Below are 26,823 nucleotides of genomic sequence, written 5' to 3'. Positions count from 1 at the left end.
TGTTAGTGTGTTCAGCTGTTCGCAGGCTCGATAAATCATGCAGGGGGAAAACAAGCTTCTTAATGTGTAAAATTATCTGTGGAAGTTGATTTCTGACATTCTTGCTCATGAGTATATTATGAAACTTAAACATTTTATTCTGTACCTCTCTTTTTCTCCTCCCTCCTCTGTGTGTGTGTTTGTTTGGTTGTTAACAGCCTACAAGGAGCAGGAAGACATTGCTACTCAGGGCTGGTTCATTGGGCTGATGTGTGCTGTCGCTCTATTAGTTCTCATCCTGCTCATCGTTTGTTTCATCAAGAGGAGTCGTGGAGGAAAATATGCAGGTATGCAGCAAATACAAAGCCACATTAACCCAGTGTTATGTATTTATGATATATACATTTTTTAATATGTTTTTTTCTTTGTTTTTTACTAGTGAGAGAAAAGAAAGACCTCCCCTTAGATAATGTTGACCATAAAGACCAAGATGGTTCATTTGACTATCCGTAAGTTTGCACTTTTGATCATTTATACCATAAAAGTAAGCTTTTTTAATCCATGAACAGCTTTTTGGGTTCATATGAAGGGAAATGACTTTCAATAATCTTATTTTCGAACTGTTTATATGCACTCTCTGCTACTTATGATATTGAACCTGTTGATGAATAACTTTGTTTTACCTGTTACAGGTCCTGAACTTAGCTCTAACCCTGCAGAGGGGAATATGCCTTTCTCATTTTAATCAAAAATAATAACTAACCATGTAAACCAAACAGATTTTAATTAACAACTTACATACCCCCCCCCCCCCCCCCCCAGTTGTTGATGAGGCTTTTATATTACCTAAACAGAAAATAAGCCTGTTGTGGTTAATATAGATCTCAGTTCAGCTAGAAAACAATGCACCGATTTCTCAATGCACTGATTTCTCAGGTGGTCGGCACCAACACCATTGCAACAATTCAAATTTTTGAAGTTTTTATTTTAACATTTATATTTATTTTATTTGAGCCGTTTTGCAATCAAAGAAAACCATTTAGAACAATTTTAGCTTTAGTTAACTAGCACTGGCGCTTGATGGCTTTTGTCCGGATCACTGTGTTACACTTGGCATTTGTTAGGGCGGTGTGAACCTTAACAAACAAGCATTTTTCTACCTGTCATCCTTAATTTATTTATCTTTGCCGTGTAAGCGCACTTCTTTCAAGATGTTGTGGATATTACAACCTCTGTACAAAGAGTAAAGGGAAGTGTCAGTGAGGGCTTTAGGCAGATGTTATACAATATCTCTAGCTCCATAAGCTATTAATTGTCATGTTACTTATGCAATGTTAAGAATAAACACTTCAAAGTTTAAATTTTCAGTTGGATGACAATATAAATAGTGTAATATTTTATTTTGCATGTCAATTTTAACATCTGTTAACTTTTCAGAAAGGTAGCTTGATTAGCATAGCAAGCTAAACACAAGCTGTGTTCGAAATCGCTCATTCGCACACTCGTTTACTAACTCCTATATAGCGAATGGCAGTTAAGTGCACTATATTAGAAAGGAGTGACACAATTAAGTGAGTGAATCCATGGTGGATTTTGGGAAATAGTGTTCTAGCCAGTGTATGTGAGCTCATAGAGTACATTGTAGGTACAGTGGTGGCCAAAATAGAAATGAGTCGTACTGTTTTTATCCACTTTTAACCATAATATTTGGTTATGTTTTGCAGAAATTACAGTAGCACATTTCTCTGCAGTGTCAATATATTAGCTGAGAACTTCAACACTAATGTTATCCCATGCCTTCTGTGACTCAAGTCAAAAGCTTTCCTTTGAATGGTCAATAGATCTGTCCAGTTTCTTTTCCAACTTGCCCCAAATCAATGGTGTTAAAACTGCTGTAAAAAACGATTTATAAAAAACAATCACAAAACTGCTATATATAGGCAACAGGGAGCAGTTTCAGATACAGTAAGAGCTTCTCAACACTGCACTTAAGCTACATTTGACATTTCAGTAGAAATGTAACATGGATTTGTAGTTGTGATCCTCTTAACAACTAATTGAAAAACATGCTCTAACCATTTGGACTATAGCATTTTTAGTAAAACCACTCATGTGTCACATTATTAACAGTTATGTAATATTAAATTGTTCACCTTTCCTCAAAGCTAATTCACTTTAAGGAGATCAAGACCACAGATATTCAGTAACTGATTCGCTTAGTAATGCTGAGAAGCTGATCCCTTCGTTTCTACTTTCTAACGTCTCTCTCATCTAACATGTGAATGATGTGGTCAACTCCATCTTCATGATCCCTTTTCTCCCCCCTCCTCTTTCGGCTGGGTTGTTAAGGAACGAGAACAGGTATTTGGTTTCAGCACTTCATCTCAGCCTGAGCATGTCATTGGTTAGACTACATGTGGATGGCAGAACGGGGACTAAAGCTGCTGTCTAATCAATGTTTGTTCTCTATAAAAAAGGTGTTAAACTCCTTGGTCCCTTTATTTTGGATGTAATCCAGCAATTTTATGAAAGTAAACACACCGTGTCCTAACCAAACACGATGCAATAAAGCAGCCAGGGTGAAAAGCCAGCTACTAGCATCTCAGGTGTGGATAGAGACAGGATGTTTTCAAGGTTTTACATAAAACATGACCCATATGTCCTTTTTTTCCTAACAATGTCCTGGCAGGGTGCTCTAAATTGCCTAAAATGTCCAGGTTTAGGCTTTGCACTCTAAAGTTGTCATACATTAAATGTATAAATATTTTCAGTGGTTTGATCATTCTATGTAAATCCCATCTTCTCACAGGCCACCATTGGTTGATAGTGTACAATGCTTGCACGCATTAGTCAGACTACTCTTCTGTCACTACCTTCATCAACTAAGATAACAATAAGAAAACACAGACAAAACGCAGACATTTTATGCAATTTAGAAATCCCAGCTAATACATGTCTGGAAAAAAACATATGGTCACCCATATTTAAGAAGAGCAAACTGCTTGCCCTTGAAACTTGCCCGTTTAGGACACGGTGCTGTAAACTCTTACAGCACCACTTACAGTAAAACGCATGGTTCATAAAAAGCCTTTCAGAGTGAATTGGAATATGTATTAAAAGCTTTGGCCTGAAATAAAATATCAAGTACTGAAGCATTTTATTCGGTCTTGAAATCATTTTGACTCTCTTATAAATAAAATGATGATAATAATGATCTCTTATTTTTTCATTGTAAGGTTAATATTTTAAAAGCTGGTACTGTAATGTCATGGTTAATTTGTCAAAAAGGAACCAAGGATCTTCCTCCCACGTTCAGCACCCTTGAAATGTTGTTTAATGGAAAGTGCAGTACACAAAATTCAATCACAGCATGAAACATAAAATAAATTATTCTACTTTTTTAGCTGAAACTCAGTTGAACATATATTTGCATGCAAGGAGTTTGCTAAGAAAATGTATGTTTTTTCACTTCATTGAGCCTATGATGCCCTTTGGCTTTCAGAATTTATAATGCATTTCCTACAGTTTGAGAGGAGAGTCTGCTGGAAATCAGAGCCCTTGGGTTTTGTCAGTGATCTGTATTCGATTGAATGCCACAGATTATTTGCAGAGGGCTGTTTATAATGATGATGTTCACTGCATCATTTTCTTTTTCCTATAATTTTTCTTTCAAGTGCTCTTTGATGACACAAATATTTTGTTTTATTCCTTTTTTTCTCACTCTTACTCCCTTAATAATTTTTTTTTATTCTTGGGTGTTTTCCATTCCTGTTGGTCCAATGAAGGTCTCTTGAAAAGGAAAGGTATGAAAAGAGTGGCATTAATTTCACCATTCTTTGGATTATTAATCAAGAACTAAAGCACCTTGCATTTTTGATTTTAATCGATTAATACATGTCCTACTCCTTTAGTATTGATAAATGACTGAAAGCATACATTAGGATACATAACATATGTAACTAACTTATATTTTTCGACGACACATTTTTTTCCTGTCATTTTAACATGACTTATAATTCATCAACTTATATAATTCATCAACATAACTTATAATCCTCAAAATTGATGTTGTTAGAATATAGTAGCTTACCAAATTTGTGAATTTAATAATTTTATTTATAGGGCTGTCAATTTAAAGTAATGGTTTACCCATAAAAAAATATTTGCTGGAATTGTACTCACCCACACATCATCCAAGATGTAGAAGAGTTTGTTTCTTCATCAGAATGAGAGTCCAAACAGCTTGAAAACCATCACAATAATCCACACTGAATGTATCTGTCAATTAGCATCTACTGTAGTAAAGTGCAAAGCTGGTTGAAGAACTGAAATCATATGAATTACTTGTGGATTAGTGCAATGGTTTTTGACTCGCATTCTGGCGGCACCCATTCACTGTAAAGGATACATCGATTTGACAAATCGGCATGTAATGTGATGTAATTTTACATTTTTATTTGACAGCCCTATCTATTCGTTTGTTAATGAATTAATTAATTTGCTTTTAAAATATTTGAAAAAAAAAAAAAAATTAGGATACCTGATCTCATGATAAAAACGTTCCTGTGGAATTTCTTTTCGCCAGACACGAAGTAAGGTTACGTACCAATAAGTACATATCACTGCAGTTTCCAGCAGAATTAACACCAAGAGTCGGTAAAACAGCAAGCACTTGTAATTGTTTTCATACACCGTTATTATTACAGCTTCGTATGTTTCACTTTACGAACGTAATAATCTTGCTCGGTAGCTCAGCCGGCACAGAATTGGACATGCGGAATCCTTGTGTACAAATCCCATGAAAAACATTACTCCCAATGAAAGAGCTGAAAGATGAGTGATCGAAAAACAAGCTAAAATGGCATGCTTGTGATTGTGTTTTTACATCACTTTCACTTTTGTTCATACCATTTGGGTAGGTTTAGGTGTAGTGCAGATGGCACTATATTTTAAAACATCATGGAGCATTAGAGTTATAGTGCCACTCAACTCTTGAAAGAGCGTATCGAAACATACTTGGGGGTACGTATTTCACATCTTGCGAAAAAATTCCTACAGGTACATTTGCAATTAGGTGTATGCAACAAGCCATAATTCATGCATCACGTCATCATAGTTTTCATATATCCTGTCAAAAATGATGGACAGTATGAAATACAGATTGCTTTCGCTCATTGAAAATCAGTTTTTCCACTGTTTGAGGTGAAATCAGGAGATACTGTGAGTTCAAGGACTGATCGATTAAATCAAAAACCCATTCTCTTTATTCCCTGAACCCTTGCTGGTGCAGAGAGTGTGTTTGGTGGGGAAAAGCATTTTCTGAATGTGCCTTATTGAATCTAAAGATGAATAACTAAACGGCCATGATTTTCCAGTTGTCATGGTGCATGCACAGACCTGCGTAATCTGGTTATATCTTGCTATTTCTATTTAATGTTAACACATTTGATGCAGAATTGTTCCTTGTTTATAGAGAGGATATATGCAGTTGGTAAAAGCATTTCTATGACCCGTATCGATTGATAATATCATGGAGCCTGGTAGTAAACCTTGTTTTGTGGGGGGACAAAGTAGTTTATTTATGACAATTCAATTTAACAGTCCATCCGTAATACAATTTACAACAAGGTCCATGGATATTACATGATATTTAAAATGGACCTCTGTGCCAAGTCAATGATTTTTAGGATCTCATAGGTTTTGCTTTGTGGTTTTCTGTTTTCTTGGTGCTTTTCAGTTGAGGTACTGTAGGTCCCAGTTCCTCATGCATGACACTCTTAGTTACCCTCCAGCAGAGGTCCCTTTTAAAATGACTCTCATGCATGGACAGGGCAAGGGATAAATTATATACCTGTGATAATATAGTGCAATGAATAATTTATAGTCATGATATCATTTATACAATACAGAGAGCAAATAGTTTGTCTTTGTCTTTAGTAATAAATTTGTTGTCAAAATTTCACCTTGGGACTTTTCTTTTCTCCTTGGCGTTTCTCAAAAGTGAGATTTGAATGTTTTTCTCAGCGTTTGTAATAGTTTTTACATGGAATAAAGAGCAAAACTGTCAACTATTTAGAAAATCTTATTGAATTCACATGCCACATGGGAAATAGGATTTTGGTGTTTTAATATTCTTGATCAGGGTTCATCTTTATGCGATGGCCAAAAGCATTGAATACCTTTAGGAAATTTTTTAACTTTCTTGATTCACTTGTTATTTTCCAAGTTTTAAGAAAACTTTCCCATTAATCTCTATTTTTTTATAATCAGTTCCGCAAGCATTCTTTAAGCCAATCATCTATGCAGTGAATGTCATGTGACTGATAGCTTTGGAGTCACAAATATGTCACCTTGGCAAGGATGAATGGATGAATTACATAAATATGGAAAATATATGTCTATGATAATAAAATACATTGACAGAGAGATACTGTAAGTAGGCAAGGCAAGTTTATTTATATAGCACATTTCGTACACAATGGTATTTCAAAGTGCTTTACATAAAAGAAAGTAAAATAATCATGAAGAAAAATAACAAAAATAAAACAAGCAATTTTTAAACTTTTAAAATGATTTAAAAATGTACTTATTTAAAATGAATTAAAAAACAGAAACAGAAAATGATTTTACATTTTTTTAAAAACTTGAAAATACAGTGCAATCAGTTCGAACAATGCAAAGTGCTCATTCAAGAAATGCACATCTAAACAGATGATTTTTAAGTCTAGATTTAAATGTTACCAGTGTTTTAGCACATCTGATCTCTTCTGGAAGTTGATTCCAACTGCGGGCGACATAGTAACTAAAGTAGAGACACTACTGATACACGATTTCTGATATTACTATTTCTTAAGTGGCAAATCAGCATATTAGAATGATTTCTGAAGGAACATGTGACACTGAAGACTGAAGTATTGGCTGCTGAAAATGAATTTAAAATATCTTCTATAATGAACTGATTTGTAAGTTGCTTGTGTTTATGTAATCAGAATACATGCCTACTTTTAAATGGTTGTCTAACATGCTTTTGGAGAAATTAAGGGTGCTACTGTAACAGGTCCATGCTATCCAGTCGAACCATGTTCTAACTTTTTCTCTTTCTCCCAACAGCAGCGACGAAGACAACAAGCCATTACAAGGCAGCCAGACATCCCTAGACGGGAACGTAAAGGAGAGCGACGACAGTCTGGTGGATTATGGTGAAGGAGGAGACGGCCAGTTCAACGAGGACGGCTCTTTCATAGGACAGTACACAGTTAAGAAGGACAAAGAGGAGACGGAAGGAAACGAGAGCTCAGAAGCCACGTCACCCGTTAATGCCATCTACTCTCTGGCATAGCACCCCGACCTGAACACAGTGCCCCCAGTGGGCCGGAGGGGGCCACTACATGCATAAAAATACATATATATAAATATATACAGAGAGAATTACAAGCATTCACATTCAACGCACTGGAGTGCATGATCCTTCTAAACAATGTATGGGGAAAGGCAGGTGAGCCAAAAACATGTTTAGAAACCTTTCTTTAAGGTATCCCCATGCCCCACACAGACTTTAGTGTGCCTTTAGGGCGACGGGGCAGACTTTTGAGCTTTTCATATGGCTTATGCTCTTCTTTTTTTATTTAGTAAATCTTTAATCTGCCCCTTCTTCCTCTTCCTAACCGTAGCTAGCATCAAAGAAACGGTGATACAAGCACCAGACCTGTAACATGTCAACTGTGGGTCGACTCGACTGCAGAACGTCGGCAAATACATTTATCATATTGATATTTCCGCAGTGAATGATCCTTTTTTTTCCTCCACCGCAAATAGATGCATCCAAAAACATGAATTCTCTAGACAGTGCTATCACGGTTTGATGTGCTTTATAAAACTATGCACTATGAATTATCATTATCATGCTTTTGGGTTAAAATTGGACGTTAGAATCCATGTTTTCTTTTGTAAACAACAACAACAACAACAACAAAAAAACACCCAGTTCTGACTATACAGTAGGTGACAGGACTGATATCATGCTTTCATTTGCCATTGCTCTCTTAATATATTTTTACTGGCTGCAACTATAAAACGCCACCAATATTTATCGGCCGAGGTTAGAAGGCGTCACTTGTAAATGATGAAAAAAGACAATATTTTAAAGCATGGTAGTATTTTAGCACAAAGGACAATGGAGAGGTTGAAATATCAAAAGTTGAATACGCAATGATATTCCTTTTTTTTTTAAATAGTCCTCAAAAGAGAATGATGAGGATAAAATGATGAAGTTTGCTTTTCTTTATTTCTTTATTTATTTTTCTTTATTTTATTTTTTAAATAAGCTTGGTGAAGATTTCGGTGTCAGAATAAGTTTCTTCAAGGAGTCTAAAAAAGTTTGGGGTGCATCAATACATAAGTGGGTTGTCATATGAGGGTTTCTAGACATGAATAACTCAACATAGATGTACCGAGTCGGTAAAGAGAAGTGTAGATATTGTTTGGGGTTGATCCAGTGTTGATTTTCTTTGTCGGGAGAGCAGCTGAGACACTGCCCTGAAGACATGCCACTGTAATTGTAGTGCCGCTCTCATACCACTACCATTACTTCATCTTCTGCACTACTGTGGTTCAAAAGTCTGAGGATCTGCGGTTTTTAAATTTGCACCTGGAAATAAACAACATTTTATGTTTTTTTGAAAACTAAAAATGTAGATATTTCTTTTGTTCGAGCGCAGCTTCTGTTTCATGCCAACTTTGGGATTTAATTAAATAAGGAACTGATTCATTTGAAACATTGAGTCTGCTGCTATATTTCTCTCTGTTTGTATGCTGTAAAATCATCCTGGTTTACACCAGGTTTATTTCCGCTCATTAAACCTAAAGGGCGACAAACCACTTCTATTCATTTTTTATTAAGTTTTACTTGTGATCTCAAACTTTTGGACCCCTTTACATATTTATCTTGATTTTATTTATAAAAATAATAGGCACTAATATATTGATAATTTATTAATGACTCCACAACAGCTTTTCGGAGTCTGGGCTGTGATGTTGAAATCTTCTCTGTGTAATGTAGATGAAAACATACTTCAGAGATCAAGGACCATGTTTGTGGCAATGTAAAATAGTGAAAAGTAATGGCACCATTAAAAGGAGTATGTCTTATTTGTTAATTGTGCTGCTCTTTTTAGTATTAATGTCATATCATTGCTATTCTGTTAATATTTTAGAATTTATTTAATGTAATTTCTACATAACATGAAATGGAAATATTGTGTATTTATTTCGATCATGATGTAAATATCCTTTTTTTTTCTTCATCTTCTTCTTCTTTTTTTGAGGAGGTTTATTGTGCTACAATAAGTGAAAATAAAATTATTTTGGTGCATCCCAAAATGCAAGACTCCACTCACAGGTTTGGATTCGGTTTCAGCCAGTGATCTTGGGTCATTTGAATGAGACTTGTTTTTGTGTCCCGTCCTTGTAATCGTGACATATTTCTTCACTCACGTCTCAGTTTCAACCGGCTGACACCATTACCGATGATGTAAATAGCAAATGCTGTAGAGCTGTATTGTAGCATTCTTACCTTTTTGTAAACATTTGAATTGTGTTATGCAAGAGAAACTGGTTTGTCTGTTCACATATTACTTCACCACAGGCTCCCATAATGCCTTACACCCGTGTCACAGGTGATCACGCTCTTTAAAAGGGCTGAATATCAGGTCATAACTCCCTGATATGGATGCGTTGTTGTATATCCAATGCCTTTGCAGTAAAGAAATACGTGTTAATGAAATTCATTGGATCCATCAGATCTGCTTTCTCTCCAGTACCTCAAAGCAATACTGTCCTCGTTTGCCTTTCGCTCTTTTGTTTTCTGCACAGTAGGCCTAGTCTACCAGCTTTTGTAGAGACTTACATGCACAGACAACTCTTTAGATCACACGTGACGTTGTTGTAGCTTTGTGAGTCACAGGATTTAACATCGAGGCAATTCAAAGTCAGCTTAAAACTATTTTGTCCTACTTCTGCAGCCACTTTTATCATCCTCACAGATTGTTCCCATGTCCATGAGTTGTTGTGGCGATGTTCAAAAATATATACAACTATATATTTGTTGGTATATTGCTTATTCTCTCTTTCGCCCAATGTCGGATCATCCGTGTACTTAACTGGTAACATGCATAATTTAGTTACGGATTATAATAATTGCCACAGCTATTCTCATGACATGTTTGATTTCTTGCAAAACCATACATGTTAATTATTATTATTATTATTATCCTTATTGTATTTTTAGCCATTTGTGCATTGGAGCAGCTTGCTGATCATGCTGGTTAATGGTGTTTATTTTTTCTGTAATTCTGGCCAAGGAAATGGTCAGTCATTATTGTTCAACCTGTATGCGTGTATGATGAGATGCTGCAACTTAATCTGCTCGAGACGCCTTTCTTTATAGTAAAGCTGTGTCCTTTTCTCAACCTTCTGATCTGTCCTTGCCTCTGATTAAAAAACAGTTTCACCTTTTAAACACTTACTGGTTTGGTTGGTAAACTTGACACATCTCCACTGAGTCATAAGTATCACACATATCGTCATATAGGATAAAATTTGGGGATTTTAAAGTAAAGGAAAACTAAAGTGTTAACTGTTCAGAATTGGATTGCGAATGAATCGTATCAAATGGGCAGATTCAGACTTGAACTACAGTATCTAATTTAAAATGTAATTGAATTGAATTTTGGTGAAAATATATAAAATTATGTAACAGCTTAACAATTGCATAATTATATTTGAATAACTATATTTTTATTATACACTTAGGAAAAAAACATATGTGTTTGTGTGTGCTTTTTTTGCTATTCTTTTGCTATATATAGGTAGCAAATGCGCATATTTATTATATTATACATATTAATATATATATATATATATATATATGTATATATATATATATATATATATATATATATATATATATATATATATATATATATATATATATATAGCAAATGAGCAGGTTTAGACTTAACTAAAGTACATGACTTAAATGTCATTGAATTCAAATGTTATTACATGTAATTGTTAAAAATATATGAATTATTGTAATGGCTTAAGTATATACATATATACATACACACTTCATTTTTATATATAAAAGGGTATTTATTTTATTACATGACTTTTTATATTAGATGAAAGAGACTAGAAGTGTCCTTTTTAATTTGGTTTTATAATTATATAAAATAGTTCTTTAATATTTCATGCTAATTATAAAATACTATTAAAAATTAATATAAAATATGTATTTTATTAGCATTTGTATGAATCATTTTTCAATATGTACGTATATATTCTAATCAGTTTACTTTATATTCAAGGTCGGTTAACACTAGATTAAAACCCATATGATGCAGATCTCTGTTTATCATTGTCTCCAGTAATCTGGCCTCTGTTGCACAGGTCAGCTCATCATCATCCACACTACATTTGAGTGAGCCACAGCTCTCCTCATAGATTTTTGTCCCATATCCGGACGACTTTAATGACTTCCACAGCTTAATGTAGCTGATATGACCTCTTTCTTTACTCAGATGGCAAGAGGCACAAAAAATAAATGGTGAAAGAAATAACAAGCCTGTGACGATAAATCTGTTGTGGACCCTGGAAAGTGTGTACCATATACATATTTTATTTAGGAGAGATGAATACATTTTGCCTTGACCCCCTGAGACTGGTAAATATTAATGCCCTCTGCCTTCCGCCATCTGAGAGAAAAGCCAGACCTTTTAAACACCTGTCACATATATCTCTCACGGACACCATTAGCTAAAATATCCATGGCCAAAGCTTCAAGCCACCTTTCAGTAGAAGATAGGATTCTGTAATTACTTCTTCAGATAAATGGGGTTAAGTTACTCTCTTAATGCAGGTGCATTGACAAAGTGCAGTCGAATGATTCATGTGAAAGCCTGGCGCAACATTAACCTGAGATTGGATTTAATTAAATGGGTTGTTTACTAATGAAAACAGAGTTTTGTTCAAGTTTATGCAGTTTTAGAAATAGTCAACTTAAAGAATTAGCTGCAAATTCTCTCTCAGGCCATCTAAAATGTAAGTTTGATTCTTCATCAGAACAGATTTGGAGAAATTTAGCAGTACATCAGATGCTCACCATTGGATCATCTGCAGTGAATGGGTGCCGTCAGAAAGTGACATCCTATTGACTTGTTTATAAACATCATCCAGCTTTTTCCTTCAGATTGATGGACTGGAAGCCAAAAAATGATGAACTAAAGATGCAAAAATCTCAGTCGTAGAGCTCTGATAGAGATACCGAAGGTCTCTGAGATAATAAAGATAAATGCAGGCAGATGCTCCTGTAATACAAACTCATGCCAGTCGTCACATTCTAACCTGCGCTGATCTTCCAGCCTGGTTTAATCATCCAGAGTGCTCACATCACACATCAGCTGCATTTCAACTCACTTCTTCCATTAGTCTTTCCTCCATCAAGGGGCTAGACGTCAGACAGCATGGCCAAAACCCAAAACCCTGATTGATTCATTTTGCCAATGCAAACGGTCTTATCATGGCATGATGTGTGCAATATTTTAAACATTTTAATAATGTAATCGAAACCATTCATAACTTGACTCACACCACAGACATACACAAGAAGCTCATTAATAAAAAGTGATAATGACAAACAATAACATATTTAAATACTGAAATAAAAGTAATTTAAATAATGGCATATAGGATTTCATTTATATTCTGTGTTGACTTCTGTCTATTTCTGCAAGCAGCATGAATACTGTTAACATGGCATCAAAATAAAAATATGCGCATCTTAAATCCTGCTTACATGTGCAGTGTGAATCAGACCTGACACTTAGCTTTGAGCTCATCCGTGTTCATGATGCTTTAGTGAATCCATTTGTGTTTATTGATTATTCTGTTAGAGAACCATATTTCAAATGACATCAGGATAACTGTCCGCTTTGTAAACTGCAAACATTAGCTCTTTGCTTCTTTATATGGGTGATAAAATCACCAATAACTGTTCTGCAAAGTCGACCGTTTTATAAATGACAGTTGTTAGATCTACTTGTAATTATGTTATCAAAGAATGAACATCATGTTCTAGTAGGTTTGGCTGGAACTGTGTTGTGCTGAGGAGTGTGAGCTGATGTTAGTCAGTGTCCAGCCGTATTTCACAGCCACCTGCGACTTCAAAGGTAAAGACAGAAAGACTGTCCATTCTTACCCGAGACTGCTGTTTTTACCCAGCTCTCTGCTCTCTGGCCAAGAGTCAGTGGGGCACTGAGACCACCTCAGAAGCTTAACTGACAGATTAACTGTGTGATGTTCTTCATCAAAGTCATACATCATGATTTGGCAATTGAGTTTTTACCTTATTGTTCTGGGCTTTAATAGTTGAGTTTTGACATGTCAGATGCAGGGTAAAAGAGTGGAACTGATTGTTTTATCTTCATAGAATGTACATACTGTATTAAACCAATGATTGAAAAAAATAACACATTTGGTTATTTAGGTCAGTAGGTTTAATCTAATTATTTGTTAGTTTATTATATGAAATTAATACTTTTATTTAGTAAGGATGCATTAAATTGGTCAAATAATACAGTAAAGTCTTTAATAATGTTATAAATATTTAGACATTTCAAATAAATGCTGTTTCTTTTAAACTTAAAAAAAAATCACGTTTTTTATATAAAAACGTTAAAATAATGAACCATTTAACACAATTTGTCTTTTTTATTTTTATGGTTTTATTATTTGAAATTGTTTTATCTAAATGTTGCAATACTTCATCCCATATACAAAATTCAGTAGTTGCTTGCCATGTAATCAGAATCTGAAACGGCTGATGACACACACTGTACACTCCAAACTACTCGTCCTGAGTGCATCATCATTCAACATCACTGCAGTTCAGCTTAACCGTCCAAGTGACTGTCTACTTAAATGCATATGGAAAAGTAGTGCCAGCTCTTCTAATAAGGGTGACAGATCACAGAAATGAGGTAAGAGCCACTCTGTGCAATCAACAAATAATAAGGCCTTTCGGTGGTAGTTGCTGTGTCTAGTTTGTGTTGTTTATACTAGAACATGCTTTGTTCTCCAACTGTTTCCTTCTGAAATACATGCCCAGTATTGATCCTAGCTGATGGACACACAGTACAGTTGTCTGTCAGGTGACATCTGTTCCAGACTCAATATCTCTGAGTGCACCATATGCAATCAGTCATTCTCTGTCTACTAAACGAAGAGCCTGCTTTTGTGTGTGTGTTTATTGTGTTTGTATGACATACATCAAACACAGTGTCACTTTAGATATTTCCAATACATATATGGGTCAATGACATCACAGTCATCTTTTTGTCCAGATTGAAAAATACATTTTTAAATATGCAGTCAAACCAAAATGTATTCAGACATTACATTATTTATTCAACATTATATTAGCAATTAGCAATTAAAGGGGAAAAAAAAACACTTAAGCAAAACACGGTCAGGTCAAAGTGTCTATAATTTATAGAATATAAATAATTATTATTAATAATATAAATATAATATATTTTTAATTAATATATTAATATAATAATGTTATAGAATATAAATTAAAATTTATAAATAAATACATACATTTTTGGTCCCGACTTTATACATTTTACTGGTAGTCCATTTTTTGGTATAATATGTCACAGTTTACTTTATTTCGCTATCATTACTTACATAAATGAACTATAGTATCCTACACCCACTTTAAAATCTGGTGTCTGAATTATTTTTTGTTTGACTGTATTTAAATAAAGTAAAAAGTATACTATATATATATATATATATATATATATATATATATATATATATAGTATAGTTTATATTATATACTATATATACAGGTGCATCTCAAATTAGAATGTTGTGTAAAAGTTCATTTATTTCAGTAATTCAACTAAAATTGTGAAACTCATGTATTAAATAAATTCAGTGCACACAGACTGAAGTAGTTTAAGTCTTTGGTTCTTTTAATTGGGATTATTTTGGTTCACATTTAACAAAAACCCATCAATTCAATATCTCAACAAATAAGAATACTTTATAAGACCAAAAAAAAAAAAAAAAAAAAGAAAAAAAAGAAAAACCTTTTTTATTGAATTGTTGGCCTTCTGCACAAAGGTAGGTTCATTTACTGTTCATGTACTCAATACTTGGTAGGGCTCCTTTTACTTTAATTACTGCCTCTATTCGTCGTGGCATGGAGGTGATCAGTTTGTGGCACTGCTGAGGTGGTATAGGAGCCCAGGTTTCTTTGACTGTGGCCTTCAGCTTATCTGCATTTTTTGGTCTCTTATTTCTCATTTTCCTCTTGACAATATCCCATAGATTCTCTCTGGGGTCCAGGTCTGGTGAGTTTGCTGGTCAGTCAAGCACACCAACACCATGGTCATTTAACCAGATTTTGGTGCTTTTGGCATTGTGGGCAGGTGCCACATCCCGCTGGAAAATGAAATCAGCATCTTCAAAAAGCGGGTCAGCAGAAGGAAGCATGAAGTGCTCCACAATTTCTTGGTAAACGGGTGCAGTGACTTTGGTTTTCAAAAAACACAATGGATCAACACCAGCAGATGACATTGCACCCCAAATCATTACAGACTTTGGAAACTTAACACAGTACTTCAAGCAGCTTGGGCTATGAGCTTCTCCACCCAAAAGAGGACCACTGGGCAACAATCCATTTCTTCTTCATCTTAGTCCAGGGAAGATGCCTCTGACATTGTCTTTGATTCAGGAGTTGCTTAACAAAAGGTATATGACAACTGTAGCCAAATTCCTTGACATGTATGTATGCCTTAACCCCAGCCTCAGTCCATTCCTTGTGAAGTTCACTCAAATTCTTGAATCGATTTTGCTTGAAAATCCTCATGCTTTGATACAGCACTCTGTGTAAAGCCAGCTTCTTTAGCAAATACTGTTTGTGGCTTACCCACTTTGTGAAGGGTGTCAATGATTGTCTTCTGAACAACTGTCAGGTCAACAGTCTTCCCCATGATTGTGTAGCCTAGTGAACCAAACTGAGAGACCATTTTGAAGGCTCAGGAAAGTGTTTTAAGTTGATTAGCTGATTGGTATGCCACCATGTTCTAATTTGTTGAGATAGTGAATTGGTTTTTTGTTAAATGTGAGCCAAAATAATTCCAATTAAAATAATCAAAGACTTAAACAACTTCAGTCTGTGTGCATTGAAATTATTTAATACACAAGTTTCACAATTTGAGTTGAATAACTGAAATGAACTTTTCCACCACATTCTAATTTATTGAGATGCACCTGTATACCTTTCAATATTTACAAAAATGCAATTCTAATAATTTTCTACTTCTTTCCAGTACACTACTCAATCATACTTTCCACCTTCATGTATACAAACAAAGAAGAATAAATAAAGAAATTAAGAAACTGCCAGAGAATCCAGTGGTGTGACAAATGCGTCTTTCTACCTTTCAACATTACTCAGGGACATGTGGCATTTGTCACCCACTAATCATTAATCAAGGAGGAAAAACAAAAAGCAGCCGTGAGTAATCTTATTACCATTCATTTGTCAAACAGGCCTTGTCTGAACGTCAGGCGGCACTCTGTGCTTAAAAGCTACAGCTTCCATCATTCATCAAGCTCTCAATAATTAATGTCACTTATGGCATCTGACCAGAGCAGTAGTCCAATATAAAGCTAATGCTATGCGCGGTGGAAAGGTGCAACAGAAAGATGTTTTCCATCCTTCAGTCAGTCCGTCCAAAGGAGGATGTGAGGGTGGGGTGGGGTGGAGCAGGGTGGGGTGTGTGGTGGGTATTAGTTCTACTCCCTGAGGCCAAATGAAAGCAGATCAGACTGAACAGCCCCAGCTGGCACAATGGATGGATGCCACTGGAAGTCAATTAGCTCACATGTCACCGAGACACACCTCCTTCCCCCGTTCTTCACTCTTTCCATTCTTGACAGTGTGGTGCCATGGGTGCCATCGCCACTGAGCATGAAGAAATGAAGAGTAACTAATCACCTCACTGAAGGGAAGGGGGTCTAAAATAAATACATATGCTATTAATAATTCATTTAAGGTCCTCAAAGTCAGAGATGCAGAATTAATCTTTCAAATATGCATCTCATTATCTCTGCTGGCTTCTGCTGTTTTCTAAGTCAGCAGATAATTGAGTTCATTTACCGGTATTCTACCTGTTTCACATTAAATTCTTTTAATTATTATCAGAAAATTATTTTTATAGACGGTAACAAAATCATTCACTTGAACAATTTTAAAAGAGCAAAGATGCACGGTGGGACAAGTTTTATATATATATATATATATATATATATATATATATATATATATATATATATATATATATATATATATATATATACACACAGACGCACAGTGGATAAAATAAGTATTAAACACGTCACCATTTTTCTCAGTAAATATATTTCTGAAGGTGTTGTCAACTTGAAATATTAACCAGATGTCAGTAACAACCAAGTAATTAATACATAAAAAGAAAACAAAACAAACAAATTCAGAAATTAAGCTATGTGTAATAAAATGGAATGACACGGGGAAAAACTATTGGACGCATGAGTTGCAAAAAGGCATGGAAATCCTAGACACCAGCTGAAATCTATCAATAATTAGAAAACAATCCTGCCCCTTGTCAGTGGAAATAATATTAGCTGGTTCAGTCCTAACTAATGGCCTATAAAAAGGTTTCTCATTACCAATGTGTCACACAAGAAACATCTCATGATGGGTAAAAGCAAAGAGCCCTCTGAAAACCTTCGCAACCTTATTTATACAAATCATACTGATGGCATTGGTTACAGAAGGATTTCTAAACCTCTGAATGTTCCAGTGAGCCCTGTTGGGACCATAATCTGGAAGTGGAAAGAACATAATTTCACCATAAACCAACCATGACCGGGTGCTCGTCGCAAGATTTCTGACAGAGAATTAAAAATAATTAATCTAAGGACCACTTGTGGAGATCTTCAGAAAGACCTGGAATTAGCATGTACAAGTAATGCACTCATCTGCTGTGGCATGTATGCACGGTCTTACCACACAAGACTCCTTTGCTGAAGAAAAAAACGTTAAAGCTCATTTAAAGTTTGCTGCACAACATTTAGACAAGCCTGTGAAATGCTGGGAGAACATAGTCTGGCCAGATGACACCTAAACTGAACTATTTGGATGCCATTATACACACCATGTTTGGAGGTCAAATGATATTGCACATTGCCTCTAAAACCCCATACCAACAGAAAAGTTTGGAGGTGGGAACATCTGGCCATGGGGCTGTTTTCCAGCAAATGGCACTGGCAAACTTTTATATAATTGACATTCTTGATAAAAATCTGTTGCCATCTACCAGGATGATGAATATGAATGACGTGTTCAATACTTATTTTACACTCTGTAATATTCAGACCCCAGATATAATTTTGTATATCTTTTTTTTATAGTGGGTGCGGGACATAATAGTTCATTTATGTAAGTGATGATAGTAAAATAAAATAAACATATTATACCCAAATAATTTTAGAATTCTTCATACAGTGGACTACCAGTAAAATTGAAAATTTGGGACCAAAAATTATTCAGACACTTTGACCTGTCCATGTTTTCCTTAAGTGTTTTTTCTTTAATTGCTAAAGTGACCTTTTCACACCACGGACTGAACAATATTAAGAATTGCTTTGTAATTAGTTGAACTAAATTGCTATGATCTAATTGTGTACTTAAATTTAACAGCTGACAGCTATTCAACCTAATTCATTACACACCTTTCTATCAAAGTTATCTGACATTATCAAGATCTTGTCGTATTTTATTACCATTTTCGAAACTATAGCAAATAAACTCTGATAATGTGAGAAATGGTATATTATATTAAATATATGAATTTATGCTGATACTCCAGTCTTCGGTGTCAAATGATCCTTCAGAAATAGATCTTTTACGCTGATCTGGTGCTAAAGTAATAGTTTTCATGATCAATTTTGGTGATTCTTGTCAGGATTCTTTGATAAACACAAAGTTGGAAAGAACAGCATTTACTTGAAATAGAAATCTTTTGTAACGTTATGCATGTCTTTACTGACACTTTTGATCAATTTAATGCATTCTTGCTGAATACAGTCTATTTTTTTTTTCAAAGAATCTTACCTTTTATTACCATACCAAAGTACAATAATAAAATACAAAAATCACAGGCTAACATGTTCTCCATCTTTACTCTTTCTAATGTGTAGCTGTCAAGAAAAGTGATTTTAAAGTAATGAGCATGGAAAGCAAGTGCCTTCTGCAGTTCTGTCAATCTCGCTAATCGTCACGCAGAGGGACTCTTTTATCTCTGCATCTGAGCCACGTCTCTCCGGATACACAGTTCATAGAGCTTGCACATCACTTTCATCTGGAGAGCGTCTTGCATGACATAATGCTGAAAGGAACTTCATTTCATTCTACAATTAAAAGTCTTCTCTTTAGTGGTTAAGATAAAAAAAGGCCGTCTGGCCTGGTTAAGGTCGATGTTCATTTGGGAAATGGTTGATGCGCCGAGGTTTTGGCCAAGCCTGACGTCAGATGGACACAAAGCACTGTCTTATGACAAAGCGGTGTCACCACCAGACTTCTGAGGACCTCCAAAAATGTCAGCCTCCCCAGGAAGATCAGCCAGCAGACAGGAGATGATAGCCATCTCTCCCCCTCCTCCTTTGACAGATCAATGGTCCTGCTCTCTCAAATTCTGTCTATCTAGATAATGGGGTTTAATGGGTCGTGTCCCATGGGATTCATCCACTGTGATAAGAGCCGAGGGGTGTGGTCTGTTTAGGGTCCAGGTGGCTCATCTGTTGTGGGCCCGCTCCTCTTGTGGCCATCATTGAACTGTCGTCCTTTTCATTTCAGAATTTTATTACATTTTCAATACGCACAACAGGACTGAAGAATTAATCAGACTCAAATTACATATGCATCCATCTACACATGCTGCTTCAAAAGGAAAAGATTAATTCTCTTTGCATGGCTAATTTTGTAATCAATTTAGAGCTCAGTTTGAACACATATTTCTCTACAAACGATTTGATTATAGCCCATTGTGCTTCCTGGAGACAGTGTTAAAATTCAGAAAGTTAAGTGTTGTCAAGTGACGTGTTTCAAAGCAGAGTCGAATATATTCATTTATATATAGCCTAATGGTCCACATTGTGTGTGTGTGTGTGTCTATATACACACACACACACACACACACACACGCACACACACACACACACACACACACACACACACACACACACACACACACACACACACACACATATATATATATATATATATATATATATATATCTTTATCTATTTGTATTAGTATTAGCGGAAAATCCACAGCCAATAAAACGAATAAGCAATTATTTTATATCTAACTCTGGTTTCTTAAAACAGTTTATTTGATTTAAATTCAATTTTTGTGATTTTTTTTTTTTTCAGAAAAAAAAACTTCCACTCCGGGAATATTCATCCAAAAACTTAATAAACCATCTTTACTGTTCTACTGAGAGAAAAAAAGTCACCTACAACTTCGATGGTCTGAAGAAATTTTCCTTTTTGGGTGAATTATCCCTTTTAATGCCCTAAACTTAAAATTCTATTTGTCTTCTTGCAAGACACTCTCTCAAACAATAAGCACTTGTCAATTTTAGTGCATTAGAGTAGCAAATGAGCATCTGTTGTGCTAGCACACTCTGATGTGGAGGCCAAAAACCCAAACTCCTTCATTATTGTCTTGTCTTAATTTTGCTGTATGTCCCAGCTGTTTTAACGCAGGTGTGTGCTGAGTCCGCATCACATCACGTGCTTCACACTGGCAGCGCCCCGGTGAGCCGTCACAATATGCCCCGCAGGCAGATGGCATTACGACTGCCGCCGCACATCCTCAATTCCCACTTCAGGGATTTGCTGCTCTATAGCAGGCAGCCTGGCCTGACACTTTCTAAAGATAAAGATGCTGAAACTGCTCTGAGCTTTATGTTTTTCGTTTCCTGTTGTCCCCGGGTGGCAGGGATAAACAGCTCTTCGTTGGCAAGCTTGTCCACTCCCCTCGGATGTGTCCTGTGACTGTGAGAATGATGTTGTGTTGAAGAAATAGAGCGCGGTGTACAATTCAAGAGCAAGAGTTACAAAAACCAACTGGTGATCACTAGTGGATTCATGTCAGACATATTTATGTTTAATTCTTAAGCCTAAATATCTCAACAGCACAGTTAAACAGTTGTGCCACTTTTGCGTGCCATATTTCAATACAGAAACCTATGCTACTAATCTTTAAAGAAAGACCTGCCATGAGCTCTGAAGTTATTATTAATCGATGGTGAATGGTCCTTCTGTTTAAGCCATCAGTCATTATAATTTAAAACAAAAAAATCATATTTAATAGTCAAATTCCAGCAGAGCACATGAATTCTGCAGTCAAAGATCCATCAATCAGTGGATCTGATTGCATATGACGTAATTGTGTCGATCTACTCAAACTTACTTTTTTTATATTTTTACTAAATCATTATTAGCCAAAAAAAAAAAAAAAAAATATATATATATATATATATATATATATATATATATATATATATATATATATATATATATATATATATATATATGTATACCTATATCCAGTGGCCAAAGTGCAAAATTTATAATTTTATATTGTATTATTGTAGGTTTATATTGAACATTTATTTTATTTTTATTTTATTATTATTATTATTGCATTTTTGTAGACATATAAAAAGGTATTACACCTATTAGAAAATGAGACAAGGTGTTTAATCAGAAGAAAATCAAGAAACAAAACTTAACAAAACAAAGAACCCCTCCACCCACAACCCACCCCAAGGGCCACCGAAATATTGTACATTTAATAACGTATAATGCACTAATGAACCTTTTTTGTGTGTGTATAAATGTCTAGTTGCTCTGGGAATGTGTTTACAGACTGTTGCAGGCTGACAGGCAGAGCCCAGCAGGACCTCTGATCAACTCAGTCTGTCTCTGCTCAAGTCACGCACGCACACACACACGCACACACACACATGTATATACAGTATACAGCTGGGAGCCGTGAAGCCCATTTAAAAGATGTGACAGACAGCCCCTGGAGGACGTGTCCAGGTGTCATCCTTCAGGTAAGAGTGGCAGTGCCGCTTTAGGCTTTTGCCACTGATTCTGTGTCTCCAGGGTATGAAGAGTTTTCGAGAAAGGACCATCCAATGTCTGGGTTATATGAGAGTACTTCCTATCTAAATGCTAATTGTCCCTTTTGCCCAGAGATAAGGAAAGGGAAACAAAATGAAAAGGGCTCCATCGATTTGACATAGGAATAACAGAGGATGGAACACTTTGTTATTGAGTTTTTTGTTGTTGTTTTACATACATGCATGCATCTATGTCTGGCAATACATGCTTAGTATAGGCAATGGGATGTGATCTCCTTTATTTGTTTAAATATTTATTGTATTCATGAATTTGAATTGACAAAGGAAAAGGCAGATCTGGTAATTTCCATTTTGTGTGTTGAATTATGGTTTTTCCTGGCTATAGATCTAAGCCATTGAAACATTCAGACTCTCAGACAATGCTATATGCAGAATATTTTGGACTCTGCAACTTGTACAAATTGAACATGCAATGAAATTTGAGGATTATTTTATATTTACCTTTTTATTTTCAATATATTTGAATTGTATTCATTTTAAATTGTCAATTTGTAATACTTGGGGAAATTATTTATAAAAAATTTTTTTACAATATTGTGACACTGAAATAGTGTAACAAATATGCATTTAATAACTTATTAAGACATAAATACATGATATGGATGTGAAAATGTACTATAGGAATTACTCTACTCTAATCTCCCATATTAGCAATACACAATCTGAACTGAGCATTTAATCAGTCTGGGTGACCTCAGCATGGGCACAAGGGTTGTTCTTCAGTGGCGGTTGAAGGCAAGCAATGGGGCCTTGGGCAGAATGCTCAAGTTACCCAGAGCTTTTAGGCATCATTAGAAATCACAACTATTGATCCTTCTGAAAGCAACAGATGGAGCTCAGCTCATCTACCAAGGGTTTGGAGCCAGATGATACAGTAAGCCTGGAATGACCAGACAGAAACACTATCAGTATAATATTCAATTCATGTAGCTGACATGCTTTGTAAGTCAGTTTGCAAGTATATACTGTATGTCAAGCATAATTCATTAAATCTGTTATGCACCAAAAGTAGCCAAATAAATAAATAAACAAGTATACAAATTCCTTTTGGCCATTCATATATATATATATATATATATATATATATATATATATATATATATATATATATATATATATAATTTTTGTGATTTAAATTAAATAAAAAAATAATTTATGCATTTAGCAGACGCTTTTATCCAAAGCGACTTATAGTGCATTCAGGCTATTAATTTTTACCTATCATGTGTTCCCGGGGAATCGAACCCCCAACCTTGCTCTACCAATTGAGCTACAGGAACACTTCATTTAATTTAATAATAGAATGATAGAATAATAGATTTAATAATAGAATGCAGTTATATCCATATTGGTCAAAAGTAAACTTATTCATTTATTTATTGTTCATCTTTAAGACCAAATTTAGTCTTTGTGTTTTGCACATAAGTTTTACTTTGGCAAAGGGCCATAAAGATTTCTGCATTTTCTGTTCTTTCAGCAAAACGTAAACATACATTGAGTGACAGGTTTTCTTCTGACATCAATAGCTATTCATTACATGGCCTGAACAAAGAGAATCAGAGTATGTATCACATCAGGCAGGCGGACACACTCACAGGGTGAGTGCCTGAATCACATGCGCTCCTCCACAGTCCATGACAGCATTGATGAGATTTGTAGAGGCTCCAGCAGTCAAAATGAAAATTAATACGACAGCAGGGACTGGCGCACACAGTCAATCAGGGTCTAGGCTCTTAGTATCGGCCTGGTGAGGTCCAGCTTAGATAGGCAGGGTCAGTCTCTGGGGACAAGGGCACTGAAAAATGATCCCATCCTCTAGTCTGTGTACAAGAGAGCCAGGGGAGAATGAGGAGACTGGAACTTCCTGGAATCTTGTAGAATAAATTAATTTAAAACCATCGTGTTCCAGCATCATTTACCATCGCCTGAAAGATATATAATCTCTCCTTTCATGACTTCATGCTGAGACAACATGATCAATTAACAAATCTCTTTGTCTTCATCTGTGCCAAGCATCCCGCACTGCATTTTGTGTTTTCCCTCTCCTTCTCATGGGCATACAAACTTCAATTTCAAGATTAGTTTATTACTGGATTAGGCCCTTGAGCAACTTTTGACTGAAACTAGTTTTGTTAATCATATTATGTCTGTATATTTGTGTTCCAGTGTCCAATTTGTCAAAACCAATTATTAAACTGGATGGAATATCTTTATGCTGTGTTTCATTTTTCACTATTCTAAAGAAAACATCCTTCAGCATTTAATAAAATGAATTATATATATATATTTTTTTAAGCTGTTTTATTAGCCAAACCATGTTCTTCAAAACATGTTGTTAACGTTTCCCACCTATGTATATTTTCCTAAATAGAACTCCCTTACAAGTATTACTAATAAAAAGGTTAAGAAAAAGCCAAAGGAAATTTGTGTTGCTTGCTCTTTTATTGCTTATGATGCTTTATTAACCCTGAATCAACAAACAGAACTAACAATTGTTGCTACATGTGTGACTGCATCATATAATTATTAATTAATAATATTAATAATGTTCATCGTCTAGTTATGTCTTGTATTCATTTTTTCAAAAAATCCTGTCAAACGTGCACAAACTGACAGTCACCACCATAAGCTACTACTAAATATTGTAGAAACATAATTTTCTGTAAAGTTGCTTTGTAACGATTTGTACTGTAAAAAGCGCTATACAAATAAACTTGAATCGAATTGAATTTAATTAATTGAGTTGTGTTTCAACAAAGTATCCAATTCATTTCAAATATTTATCCTTTAATTCCTAGATCAGTGGTTCTCAGCTTTTTATAATGAGTGCACTTCACTCAGAAAACATTTGGCTCTCCCAAGTACCACTATAATGACCTATATTAAAATACAGTAGCATGGTAGGCCTACCTATACGGCTGCAGGTCTGCACAGTTCAAAAGCGAGGCAGTTTTATTCCTAATAGGAATATTTATTGTTGTCAGCCACTTTAACATTGTAAATACACAATTTGAACATAAACACTGCACAGTGCTTACAAACAGGTAAATAAAAAACAAAACAAACAAAAGATTTAATTAAAATGCGTTGTACCTAAAAGATAAATAAAAAACTGTCATGCATAATTTGACAGCCTTCTGAACTAGGGCTGGGCCAGTCTATTGCCGATGGCTGATACGTTGAGTTGGCATTGTGATCCTTCAATATCCCAGTATGAGTAGGAAAACAAAAGATATATAGATTACTGCATTCAGTTTAAAAAAAAAAAAAAAATACCATTCTGAAACATCCTGTAGTTAGCGCATTTGATGATGTGGTGGTTGTCGCCTTTCATTGCCGGTCTGAGTCCGGCTCAAACATGTAAGTTGGAAAACATTTCCCTCAGCAGTGGCCAGTTGTTTCTATTTACAGGTGTTTATATTTTTTATTTGCCTTAGCAGGCAACAGCACATTACCCTAGTTACCTGTGGTTGGCCTGGCCGTGCATCACTCAGAAAGCAACAAGCCAATCAGAAGAGAGGCTCATGAATATTAATTAGACAGGCCAAAATCAATTTGTTCTATGCAGATCTCCTGAGAAAGTATATTATTTATATGGTTTTTGGTACTTATACCTCAAATATACTATATTCTTAAGGACATCAAAACCTAAAATAAAAAAGCCTACACCCCACTGACAGGTAGATTTAGGGGTGGACTTTAATGCTTACATTGTTATCTAAAAACCCTATTTGATTACAGTCCTTTGGAATAAAATGAGTAGGCCTGCCTTTTCTGTGGTTAACTACTTTCTACTTTCAGACGTTTTTGTATGCAGCAGCTTTGAATAATATTATTCAGCCATTATTCGTAGTCTGTATGAATCAGTAGTGGCAGGAATAACAATCTGAACACAGATGGTGTGGTTTCCTCGAGATGTGAGGGTGTGCATATTGTGCCATTGGGGTTTCATTAGAGAGGTGTGAAGGGGTGTGTTAGTGTATTTGAAAGTGAAGTGAAGTGACATTCAGCCAAGTATGGTGACCCATACTCAGAATTTGTGCTCTGCATTTAACCCATCCGAAATGCACACACACAGAGCAGTGAACACACACACACACTGTGAACACACACCCGGAGCAGTGGGCAGCCATTTATGCTGCGGCGCCCGGGGAGCAGTTGGGGGTTCGATGCCTTGCTCAAGGGCACCTAAGTCGTGGTATTGAATGTGGAGAGAGAACTGTTCATGCACTCCCCCCACCCACAATTCCGTCCGGCCCGAGACTAGAACTCACAACCCTTCGATTGGGAGTCCAACCCTCTAACCATTAGGCCACGACTTCCTCAAATGTGTGTGTGTTCCAGTGGGGGAAGGGTACACACTTTACATCCTTTGACGAAAACTTCTACCTTCTTTGTGTACATTCACTGTATTAAAGAAAAAAAGAGGTTCACTTACTTGTGTTGCGTTAATCGTATTCCCTCGTTTGAATCAAATGTAGAGTCGGAGGGAGGGGAGAGGAAGGA

The 26,823-nt window shown here is 35.5% G+C and overlaps 1 protein-coding gene across 16 annotated transcripts in view; it reads left to right on the top strand.

Annotated features, from left to right (window-relative positions):
- Positions 1-10,445, top strand: part of LOC127968445 (neurofascin-like) — a 76,005-nt gene extending 65,560 nt beyond the window's left edge. For 15 of the 16 annotated variants that reach the window (XM_052569681.1, XM_052569671.1, XM_052569676.1 and 12 more), the window contains 3 exons: positions 198-326; positions 419-488; positions 7,090-10,445. In XM_052569681.1, coding sequence (XP_052425641.1) covers positions 198-326; positions 419-488; positions 7,090-7,318 — 428 coding nt within the window. In that variant the 3' untranslated portion in view covers positions 7,319-10,445. Of the gene's footprint in view, positions 1-197; positions 327-418; positions 489-2,328; positions 2,341-3,764; positions 3,783-7,089 lie in introns of all 16 variants that reach the window. The other variant, XM_052569684.1, reaches the window with a different exon arrangement.
- The last annotated feature ends 16,378 nt before the right edge of the window (positions 10,446-26,823 follow it).

The sequence above is a fragment of the Carassius gibelio genome, chromosome B11 (assembly GCF_023724105.1).
Source record: "Carassius gibelio isolate Cgi1373 ecotype wild population from Czech Republic chromosome B11, carGib1.2-hapl.c, whole genome shotgun sequence".
Lineage (NCBI taxonomy): Eukaryota > Metazoa > Chordata > Actinopteri > Cypriniformes > Cyprinidae > Carassius > Carassius gibelio.
The sequence above is the reverse complement of the archived record's forward strand: the minus strand, read 5'-3'. Positions and strand labels throughout refer to the sequence as shown.